Source organism: Perna viridis, chromosome 5, assembly GCF_037379345.1.
Source record: "Perna viridis isolate PV_CMFRI_1.1 ecotype Kerala chromosome 5, ASM3737934v1, whole genome shotgun sequence".
NCBI lineage: Eukaryota > Metazoa > Mollusca > Bivalvia > Mytilida > Mytilidae > Perna > Perna viridis.
Genome location: NC_142449.1, coordinates 27,797,582 through 27,810,031, shown reverse-complemented (window position 1 = coordinate 27,810,031; position 12,450 = coordinate 27,797,582). Strand labels below are relative to the sequence as shown.

Here is a 12,450-nt window from a genome sequence, read left to right as displayed (position 1 = left end):
TTAATATTTTTAACAATAATTTTGGACCGATATTGAAATTAAAATTGTTCGCACCCTTACAATCTGCAGAAACATGTCACTCTTGAGAAATTTCATCGTGTATCGCACATCGTGTATCGTGTATCGTGTGCCGTACACCGCATAGAGGGTAAGCGTACAATATCCGAAATTTCAGGTATCTTAATTTTTCAGTCAATTTATATTTTAAGTATGGCAATGAGCATTATTTGTATACATTTCTATATACTTGATGAGAGGTTACTCTTTGAAACACATACAGAGAATTTCGACACAAACATTATATTTGATAGGTGTAATTTGTAATTATATCAGCATTGTTATTATTCAGTGGACTGAATAATATATAAATTTACCGCTCAAGCCATGCCACAATCGTTTTATTACATATTGTCTGTCATAGTGTGAATCTTCTCCCGCCATAAGTCTACAAGGTGTTATATCAGTTCATCAACAATATCCAATTTCCCTTACAAACATGCCATGAACATTATTAGTTCGGAAAAATATAGCATAGGTTTTGTATATATATTGGTAAATATTGCTCCAAGCAGGTTCTGTATATATAACACGACATTGCGAATGCAATATTCAACTTGTGATGTATATCCACCAATATAAATTCAATAACTCTTTTATTATTTCATGTATCCTTAGTTCTTATATAGATATAATAAATTTATTTACATATTTGTTTTTGAATAAGTTCTATTTCGACCACTTTGAACAAACTCCGGAGCATTGGTCTCTTCCATGCCTGCACTACTTTTGCCGCCATTCCAGAATAGTGGAGGAACGTCAATGGTACGGAACTGGAGCTGCCTTGTAGTTTGCACTTTGAGTAGTCTTCATTTGTATTTTTTATGTCCAATAAACTATTACGGGAACATTCGTATTTAAAACCAATAGACTCTTTCATTGCATTTTTAATGATGTTGATACATATACATGATATATGCTGCTAGAATTCCGAAATTTATAGCCTCTTATGATATATAAATTAAATTCAAGCAGGACGACATTTTATTTTGCGCCAAATTGAGAAAAAAATAGTAGTTTCTGTATTAGCGTAACAGTTAATGGTCAAATAATTTTTTCTATTGTTAGGGCCATCTATTTCTAGTATTTTAATTTTTTCAGTTAATCTATACATGTACTTTAAGTATTGCAATAAACATTACACGTATACAATATACAATACTATGGAAGACATTAGTGAGCATAAAGGAAACAATAATCCTTTATGGTGCAATTTAATGCCTGATGAATAGAATAGAACCAGAAGGCCTGTGTTCGTGGATCGTTATGGTGTATCCAACTGCGCTATGAAAACTGATTTGTTCAACGTGTCATAGTTTTCCTTTCCTTTTTTCGACTACCTCGGACTTGACTTTTTATGAGCAACTCAGCGGGTTATTCTAGAAAAGCAGAGGAGGTTGGAAAAATCAGCAGCATTTACATCAAAAATGTCAAGTATACCCAACTTCTTTAACAAGACCTGCAGATCAATTTTAGATTTAAATGTGAACTTAGGAACATTTACAATAATACTTGTGTTGACTAACTTGGACTCAATATCATTTGCCAATTTTGGTGAAAAGAGCGTTTTATCATTTAATCTGTCTATTCTCTAAGGTAAGATAAAAACCATCTCATACTGCTTCCCTGTGTATGGCAATGGGATGGTTGAGTAATGGTTTCCATTAAAGTAGTGCACGCTGTGTGTCATAGTCATCATATTAACTTCCACTTTATTTCTTTCTGTTAAGAAGAAGTCTTTCTTGTGTTTTTTTGTTGACATGAAAATGTTTTAACTAATTAAACTAAAAAGGTGTTGACATAGCCAAAAAATGTCCCATAAACATGTTTATCTTGTTTAGATAGACTAAATAAGACTTTTACAACGTTTGTTGCCGATGTAGTAATAGACAGAATGTGTTTCTCATAGACAGATAAAGGAATGAGGGAGAACATTTTTGTCTGTATCAGTCAAAAATGACTGTGGATGGTCATATCAGTCATTATTTGCAAAACAAAAACCGAGTAGCTATAAAAATTTCTCGTCCAGATTAGACAGAAGAGGGAAACTATGAACGGTGGACAGGTCAGTTTCCATGGTGCAGAATGAGACACAAAAAGCGTGTTCAATGGGATTTTCAATGTTGCTAAATATTTTTTTTCTGCGCTTTTTAAAATTATTTTATTTCTCTCTTTTCAATAGCAAATGAATTATATTTTTTTGCCAGTAAAAAAAAAAGATTAGAATAAATGGAAAATATTATATAAATATCAAGGGAGGGCATATGAAAGAAAAGATTCAGTTCAATCAGATATTTTATTCTTGTTACGACCAAAATAAAATTATTAAGATTAAAATCCCCTCAAGCTCCTGAAAATGACATTTTGTAAAAATAAAATGGGACGGAGAATTCAAAATCAGGATTTTTTTCACATCCCTTACTTGTATTTTGGCACTATAACATACAGAACGTTCAATTCTTGGTGACCAAAATAAGTATTCTTCTCTTAAACTGATGTGGCTATGGATTTATAACATGTCCCAACCACATTATGTTTATGGTGAGGGTTGAATGAAATTTACTCGGCTTAAACACGAGATGGCTATGTCTGCAGCAAGGAATTGGACGAGGAGCTTATTTACAGTGAAGCAGCCCGCGTCATAATCAATTATCCATGGCCAATCTAGATTCATCACCTGGTCTGGTATACATCGTACTTTTAGCAACTCAACATAGATCAATTCGACAAGAAGCAATCTATGAGTAAATTCATGATTGTATATTATATCTAATTAAAATGCTTGCAATTGTATTGAAAATAAGGGGTGACAGGAGACAATCTTGGCGTACTCCTGTATGTACATTGAAGGATGGTGAGAGTGTTGAATTGTGGATGACTTGGCATTTGGTGTTTTTGTATAATCCTTGTATAACCATTACTTTTTGACAGGGATTCCATGGTGTTTTAATACATTTGAAAGTGTATTTCTTTTACCTATGTCGGAGGCTCTCTTAAAGTCCACGAAGTTGATGTAGAGGGGTGATTGCCATTCCATGGATTGCTCAATAATGATCCGTAACGTGGCAATTTGGTCAAAGAGTAATCAAGAGAACCAAGGTTATAGCGATACATAATTGGCTGCATCGGAATCTGGAGAGTAGCTGAATTCCTCGGCAGTTTTTTGCAGTTGCTCAGGTGGCACTTCTTTGGAAGCTTAATGATGTTACCTAAACTCCACTCCTTAGGGATTTCCACTGTCTACCGGATGTTTTTGAACAGCTCATGCAAGATGATGTAGGGCCCCATGCAGGACCAGGTGTCAAAAGAATAGGCCCGCAGAGGGCTAAGCTTGTCTTAAAAGGCGACTAAATAGTGCTCAGAATCCTGGCAGGGTGCTAGGGCGCTCTGCCCAAACAGCGACTGGTTTGTGTGCTTCATGTGGGTCAATGTGGTAACCCTGGCATTTCACATGCTAGGGTTGTCAGGCTATGATACGGAAAACCTGACTGCAAACCATATTGGTGCACGAGTAGGGAAAAATGCCACGTTCCTAGCAAGTTAAACTACCCTTCTGTGGTATTCTACCGGAGTAGGAACCATTGAGCTCCACCACAGATAGCTAAATTGCCCGACCCTACTCACCTCTCCCAATTTCCAGTGGCAATCAAAATTTGTCGACCACGTTATCTTTGTGTCCTATCTAGTTTTTCATTACACCATCATTTCATGTTCATTTTATCATCTATTTCATGTTCATCGCCTGCATATAATAATAGCTGAAATATTGCTGCTCGGGCGTTAAACCTCAGCAATCAATCAAATCAATCAAGATTTTGTAGGTATTTTCAATGTTGATCTCCAAGACCTCAGGTGGAAATTTGGTACGGCCCTGGGACTTTTCCGGTCCTGAATCTCCGTAGAGTGTTTATGATTTCATCCTTCATGATTGGCAGGTATCAACATCAAAGTCTTCACTAGTGGGTAGATTAGAAGCATCTTGTAAATCTTCTCCATTTAAAAGTGGTCCATATAGGTTTGTTATCACATTGTCATCTTTGTCTTTCACTGGTTTAGATGTGTTGGTCTTTCTAAATGCCAGTTTGCATGTGATGTTGTACACAGTTTTGGTGTCATTTTTGCCAATTGCATTTTTTTATTTGTTTTTGAAGAGAGCTCGTTTATGGAGGTTCTTTTATCCTGTCTGGCATGTTTCTTTACTTCTTTTCTAATGCTTATGTGTTCCTTCGTCAACCATTCTTTCTGCTATCTTGTCTTGACCTGGTCAAGTTGTATCTTAATAGACATACGCTTCTCAGTTATCTCGATTGTATCGTTAGATAACCATCACTTGTATTCCTTCTTTGATAATCTAAGTTCCTCTTGGCATATAGTGTTATATGTGGACTCTCTCCTATTGTTTGTTTACTGCACCTTTTCCTTATCTTGTACTTTTTGCTTGTCTAGTTGTCCTGCTATCTTGATCTTAAATTTAGCCACCACAAGTTGATGATCGAATGCTATATCAGCACCTCGATAAGCTCTAATGTCTTTCATGCTCTTTCTGCATCTCCTAGCGACTGTTATTCGGTCTATCTGGTTTCTAGGTTTCATTTCTTGAGAAACAGTATCTGAACCGATCCGTGCAACAAAATTTGCAATCGGTCATCGATCACCGATCAGTTTCCCGTCAGTCATCGATCCGTCAAACCGATCCATTTAACTGGTGATCGCATCACGTGACCACAGAAAGGTCGGTGTATTTTACGGTTTTTGTTGTTTTCTTTGTCAAATTTACACCTATTTATAGAATGTTATAGATATGAACATCAATTTATACTTTCATTTTACATTTCGTTTATTTAAAACATATCTTACGTCATTATACATAACAAAACTGCGATCAGATCGGTTACCGGTCATCGATCAGTCAGGGATCAATCAGTCAACGTTCATCTATCTATCCGTCAAATTGTTGCGTGGATCGGTTCAAGGACTGTACCGAAATTGTTTTGTGTATATCATGTGAGGGAATTGGAATGTCGTACCTCCTATGACTAGACTGTTGTGGGAGCAAAGAGTTCTCCATTTTCGTTGATGTTTCAAATTCTTCCTCCTCCGTGATGAGTTATCTCCCGTGTTATCTTTCTAAACTTTGGCATTCATTTCAACTATTACAATCAAGATGCCTCCTAATGATGTTCAATCTAGGGTAGCTTTGAGCTGGTTGTAAAACTACTCTATCTTCTTCCTCATTGCTCAAAGGTATACTAGTAGCATATTCTTCTTTTTCTTTCATTTCAAGATAATCGTTTTCAGGCGCTTTAATTAATTCAATCACTTAATATGCTTGTATTCATGCTTGTCATGTCATAAGAACATAGGAAATTTGTAGTCATACAGAAACTGTAAAAGTTCCGAGCTGTCTTGTACATAAGTTCCTTGGTTTTTCAATATAGGAAGCAAACATTAGTCAAGAAGTCTACGAAATTTCCACAATGTGAAATAAAACGGACGGTCTGGCATTCCAATCTTTTCTTTGATGGAAATAAAATCTAAATTTGTTATAATATTTAGTGGTATTTCGAGTATTTTTGTGCATCTGTCTAATAGTTTGATTAATGTAAAACAAAAGTCACTGGATATTGAAATCCATTTAGTTGTTCATTATATTACTACATCATGAATTTTGCGACTACATAAACCTTAAAATGTTAATATTTAAGACATTTGTTACAATTCTTCATACACACATGTAATTAAACATGTTGAATGGTAGTTTATGATACATTCACTATATGTACATGAGATTCCTTTCCTTTTCTTTTCTTTTAACTTTTTTTTCGACCTAAACTTTTTTTTTAAAGAAAATCCAGAATACAACATTATTTAATATATTTTTTACCATTGTGGAACTTAATTTATTTTTTTCTTGCCACATAATTTTTTAAAATTTTTCTTCAAAGTGAAATTAATAATTTTTTTTTCTCAAAAATATCCCACCCCACCCCCGGTGCCTTATGTGATTGTATCGCATTGTCTATTCAATCGCATGGGTCGAAAGCTATATTGTCACTTTCTATCTTTGTTTCCCCGTAACAACTGTTGACGTCATAGACAAGTAATAACAAAAATGTCCGCGATTACCTATATGCCAAATGATGTCTAAGATTTCGTTGAAAATAAGAGAAACAAACATGACAAAATCTTTCACTTTAGCTCGTTGTCATGAAATTACTTACATCCCGAGAAATTGCCATAATGAACTCGCTGTCGTTGTAGAGTTTATATTCCTCTAAAAATTAACTAGACAGTTTAGAATTTAAAACATTCAAAATGTTTTTTTCTTTTCTGATATTTCCTCATTTGTTACTGTTTTAATTACACATTATTGTTTCTAAAAAAAAAAACCAAAACAAATATAGTCATTTTTCGTCTAAAGCTAAATCCTTTAAATGAAAATAATTCTTTCTTTCTTTAGTTTTTTTTACTACTGCAATAATTTTATGTGCAATCTAACATTAAATAAAAGTTCTCTTTTGCCCAACTGTGAATTGTTTTGAACTACCCCTATGTGACGCTTGTAAAAGAGCTGTTTCATCACCGGATTGTACCGATTTGCAAATAAGGCAGGTACCGCTGGCCAAGCAAGGCCTGCTTACCCTTCCGCATTACCCGGTTTGTTTATGAAGTTTATATTACAAGTGCTTTATTGATTTTGTTTGTTTGTTTTTTGGTTTTGTTTTGTTTTGTTTTATTTTTGGTTTAAATTCTTATTGTCCTTATCTTTAGTTTTTTTTAAATATAATCTATTTTGCTCGGTTCGCTTCTTTTTTTATGCAGATCTTTTTTTTTTGTTTTTAAGTTCAGGTCAAATTGATGAAGTACCAATTGAAGTAAACTTGGTCTTTTTGTATGTGCTGATGCCATTGACAACGTATAATGCAATAAGTCCTCTTTTGTATTATATACATTCAACAAAGTATTTCAGATGTATCGCGTGCTTAAAGAAAAAACAGTGACAACCAATATTAAGATATGTGGTGTGACTCGCCCATGGATCAACAGCTACTTCTCGACCTCGTAGTAAACAAGACAACTAAAGCCATAATAATACCTTATGTATACGACGAAATAAAAGGTTGTTGTCGAACGATAATTATTTCTTGATTTAAACAATCAATTTAAAACGTAATCATTATTAACTTTAACTGACGACTTAAGTAATGCATTTTATCTATACATTTCATAATCTTTATTGATTTATAATCATATTCATTTTACATGAACTTGAATAAAAACAGAGTTGCTTTTATGATGCAATAAAATGTCCTATAAATAGGATCGAACCAGTTGGACCATGCTTTATGTAAAACATGAATGGATGGTTAGCATTAAACATCGGTGGCATTGAAGTTACAGTTGCATGTATACCTGTTACTCCCGCTGCTTCCGTCCCCTTTTCATTAACCTCAATAAATACTTCATGAAGAGCGTCTGACACGACAATATTCCTTTGTACTCCTTGAATGAGGTTGGAAAAATCAGCAGCATTTACATCAAAAATGTCAAGTATACCCAACTTCTTTAACAAGACCTGCAGATCAATTTTAGATTTAAATGTGAACTTAGGAATATTTACAATAATGCTTGTGTTGACTAACTTGGACTCAATATCGTTTGCCATTTGTGGTGAAAAAGAGCGTGTGAGGTCATTTAATCCGTCTATTCTCTTAGGTAAGATAAAAACCATCTCATATTGCTTTCCTGTGTATGGCAATGAGATAGCAGAGTAATCGTTTCCATTAAAGTAGAGCACGCTGTGTTTCATAGTCATCATATCTACTTCCACTGTATTGCTTTCTGTCAAGAAAAAGTCTGTCTTTCTTGTTTTTTTTGGGTTAAATTCCTTTTCCCAAACTCCTTTAAAATACACTGCATTTACAAGAAACATAACCGTTGCAGAAGAAAACATGTCTGACGAAACAAAATCTGTTATTTTGTTTTTGGTCCATTTGGCTACGTAATCATTAATATCTTTAGCCGACTGTTGTTTATTACGAAAGTCCGTGTGTCCAATTTCGGCATTGAAGTAGGTCTTTGCAACGTCACTGACATTTTTTGTTACTTTGAGTCCTTCTTTGATGAACAGTTTTGTAGCAATACTCAGTTCGTGTTCTGTCGAACTGAAAACTTTACCGCTTAATGACTTGTATTGTTGAAAAACAGCTTCATCGTCCCAGCTACCTTTCAGAATCGTTGACTTTATCTGTAATTTACTTGTTCCTCGGGTCCCTACCATCAACATCAAAAGTGCAGAAATTATGCTGTATGGAGATACGCACTCGCTCTTGACACTTGGTATCTCCTTGTAAACATCATGGGAAAAGCTTATTAAACTGTCCTCAAATGAAGACTGAACAGAATCGACATCCATCTGAAAGATTCTGTTATGGTCAGAGTTATGACAAGATCTAAATCCTGTTGAACGATTGCAACAAGGGAGTGTTTTATATGATTGTGTAAGTCATTTATCATTCTTGTTTTGTCCTATCACCTGATGTAACGAAATTTAATTTCACAAAATTTATACTTCAATTGCGTTTTCAACATTTATTCTATTAATTACTAGATTTTCTTTTGCAAAACAGGATGTAACACAACTGTGTTTTTGTCTCATTCCCTGATTTCTCATAATTGATAGTAGAAACGCAATTAGAACAAAAGTTTAAAGTGCTGCATTTTTAATTTTGCAAAATAAAACCGTATATAACAGTATTTTACAATAGTAAAGTTGAATAACGCACTCCAACTCTCGGTACATTCTTCGAGTATTGAAGAATTTTAAATAAAGTTTCATTTTTAAAGGATAAATAAATGAAGAAACGATCCCTTCACCATACATAGATACATTCATGGCAAAAAGTGTTCGGATTGTCGAAAAACCACTATTTATCTACGAAAACAACCGTATGAGTTTTAGGAAAGGGTATTGGTTTTGTTTTTCTACAAATTGTGTTTCATTTACTTTAAATGTATTATGGAAACAATTTGGTTTCTACTTGTTTTAAAAAAATATTGTTGCCGCGAATAGTGTAAAACGGTTTTTTTTCTTAGATGATTAAAGGGTTGCTGACTTTAAAAAGAAATCAGACCTAACAATGTTTTACCTGTCTGAAAATTTGAGAAAGCGAACTATAATTAAAAAATTATAGTTGCTCAACGAAGTACCTTAAGCATTATATTTCTAGCAAGGTCGAATTAAATACATGATTAACTGAGATATATAACTCAAACAAACCTGATATTTAAATCAACTTGAGGACAAAGTAACAAATTGCAACATATAAGTCGAATATGATCGCAGGAACCTCTCATGAAGGAATGACGTCAGATTTTCACATCCATCGTTCAAATAAGACAGTAAAAGAAAGTGAATTAAATAATCATAAAGTTTATTTAAAAAAGACCATCAAAGAGTCAGACTGTGCATAACATTTCTCACCAATGCCACAAAAATAAATAAAAGTTTCAATAATCAAGCTTTGATATGCAAAAGTTTCGCATAAATATGTCAGCATAAAACTAAGTACCAGTCCATATAAGATTCAGCACTGCCAACGAGAAAATGATTCATGTTGAAGAAAAACCCACGTAACAAACAACTCTTTTTCGGCCTACACATTTGAGAAAACCACACTTTAATCTTCCTCCTCTAAAAATCAAACCAAATAAAAAAAAAAAAACCATAATTCCTACAAAGTGCTAATTTCATGTACAATCTATATATATTGTTTTTCAAGGAAAACAACGAAATAAAAACTGAGACTAGTTATGTGGTTTATAGCAGTTACTGCACAAGAATTAAAAGTGAATTTGGTGGGTTTTTGCCATGCATGAAACACCTTCTGCCTGATTTTTATGAAGACTGCTACTTAAAATAATTATTCAACAATTGTCCCCAACACAATCGACTAGCTTATTGTTTGTGTGATCAGCAATGACATTTAGGTCAGCAAACCTCTTTTATGACAGTCAACAATAATAAGACTTACTTCAAAGAAAAGCGTATTTATGCCGACACAATCTTGAAAGACTAAAAAAACTATTTAAAACAAGCAAAGAATTTCAATTTGAAGAAGCAACTAAACGTTCTTCTCAACCATTTCCAAACTGAAAGCACACAAAAATTTGTTATTTACTTTAGGCTCACTTAGCTAAACGTATGTACATGCAGCAATGAATGTCTTTATCAAATGTCATATCTAAGGTCAATCTTCGTGCTTGATTTCAACATAAAAAGTTGGTTTTTAGCATGACCTATAGCGTCCCAGCTATTAGCAGACGATGATCGTATTCATGCGTTCTACAGTTTCTACCATCAACAAAACAGAAGTTACGAAATAAGAAAAGGAAATCCTTATCAACTTGTACTTCTTTACAATTATCATAAGAAAAACTGCATAGTGATGATGCCCACGTGATAATTCTGATGAAAAGAGATTTTACGAATGATTTGCATATTGCGTAATAATGAAAGACATTAATATGTAAATATAGTCATAATTAACATTTTTATATATAATTATTTTTTGTTGACCTGTGTTATATTGCATAAACGTTGTATATAACCGGATTTTCCTCTGTGCAAGTTCAGAAAATTACATGCTCATTAGCGATAACATATCGCCTAACGACATCATTTCAAGAGCTTGTACTGGCAAAACCTTTGTTTGTCACGTTCTTTGTTTTGTTGTACAGTAAGCAAATAACAAAAATTTTCTTGGAACAACCATTTGAGTAGTTTATAGATCAGCAAAACCACAATTTAAACTCGGAACTTACTATGAAACTTAAATACTTTAAGAAAATCAATGTATATATTAATTACTTACCTTGTCCGTTTTATTTTCTACTAATGTTTTTCCAGATTTGCTTGTAATTTTCTTGACTTCCGTCAAATTCTCCACTAGAAGACGTGTGTTTTATGTTACGGTATGGAGCTTGAAACTCTTTTTTTTTGTTGTTTTTTTTGTTGTTCTACCATTAAACGTAATGTAAAACATAAATTGGGATAGTGATTGGTATATTGAAGTTATCGATGATTTTTTTTACTTTCAAAATATAGGGGTTGATGTACTATAATTGAGGTATAAAGCCCATAAAGTGTATATAGATTTGCTTGAATTTGCGATACATCAAATCATGAGTGCATCGTTTACCAATTCAAGTGTGACTAAAGCATTAATTGCATCATTAATAACCGGCCATCTACAGATTTACTTTAATTTGAAAAAAGAATTTTGTTTTTGCCTTCAGAGTCTTTTAAGGGTTTGCATCTTTTTCTGATTTTAAGATGTTTAAAATGAACTTTTTCACGGCTACATGAATTTCCATGCAGTGGAACACATTACATTTTATTTGTTTTTATCAATTTGTAAATTGCTATCATAAAACCTGTTTTAACCCACCATTTCACTTTGAAATCCTGAGTCAGGAACAAAGTTGTTATTTTCATTTTCCGGTTTTTATCCTTAGTTTGCTACTTCACGTTTTATTTTATTATAGTATATATATCCATTCGATTAGTGATTTTGAACTTGGTAATTGTGTTTTTACCTGTATTCAACATATATCTGCCTTCAAATTTAATTTTTGATTTTTCCGTGACATTTATCTATACATCTGATTCTTTGAATGTTCAGTAAAACATCAAAGTAAAATTGGAACAGCAGCTGTCAATGATATTGGAAAGTGCTAACAAATAGTTGTCTTAAGACAGAAACGGTTTAGAGTTGCACTTAATACATCAATGCAATCAAGAATCTGAAATTTTCGGCAAAAAACAAAACCGTATTTTAAAACCGAACGTTTTGAACTTCAAATAACTCACTAACAACTTCTAACGTTCCCATTACTTTACCACCTCAAACAGTAATTCCAAAGTTTCACTGTAAATTTCCAGAACAAAAGTTGCAAACCATTGCGAATCTTGGAAAATAAGGCTTTCAAAATTATTATGCTAATGGTACGATGATTATAAAAATTCTTCACAAAATTTACTTGAATGAAAAATACTGAAAATCCACATTTTTACATCTAACTAACAGCATATAGGCGAATTGCTCACACAAGAAAACAATATTCATATACTTTTGTAGTAAATTACAAATATGATTTTAACGTACACATTCTCAGCTTTATTTTGACTACATTTAAATCAGAATACACACAACATATGCACTTACAATGCAAAGGTCTAGGTTCAGTGTGTTTTGGTACTACATATGGGGTGGCTATTTGACCCGGAAGTAGTTAGTGAGACCTGTATAGATTTAGAAAGAAATTAATGACATTACTTGAATTATAAATTTCATATAAGTTATGAAGTAATGTGTGCAATAAGGAAAATAA

General features: G+C 33.2%; 1 protein-coding gene across 1 annotated transcript; it reads right to left on the bottom strand.

The window, feature by feature from the left end:
- Window positions 1-7,348: 7,348 nt before the first annotated feature.
- LOC148616927 (antichymotrypsin-2-like) lies at window positions 7,349-8,473 on the bottom strand. The gene has a single exon (XM_088585096.1). The coding sequence runs from the start codon at window positions 8,471-8,473 to the stop codon at window positions 7,349-7,351; it is 1,125 nt and encodes a 374-aa protein (XP_088441222.1).
- Between the last annotated feature and the right edge of the window lie 3,977 nt (window positions 8,474-12,450).

Excerpts from the sequence above, each read along its gene's own strand:
- LOC148616927 (XM_088585096.1), bottom strand. The coding sequence starts at position 8,473 with ATGGATGTCGATTCTGTTCAGTCTTCATTTGAGGACAGTTTAATAAGC.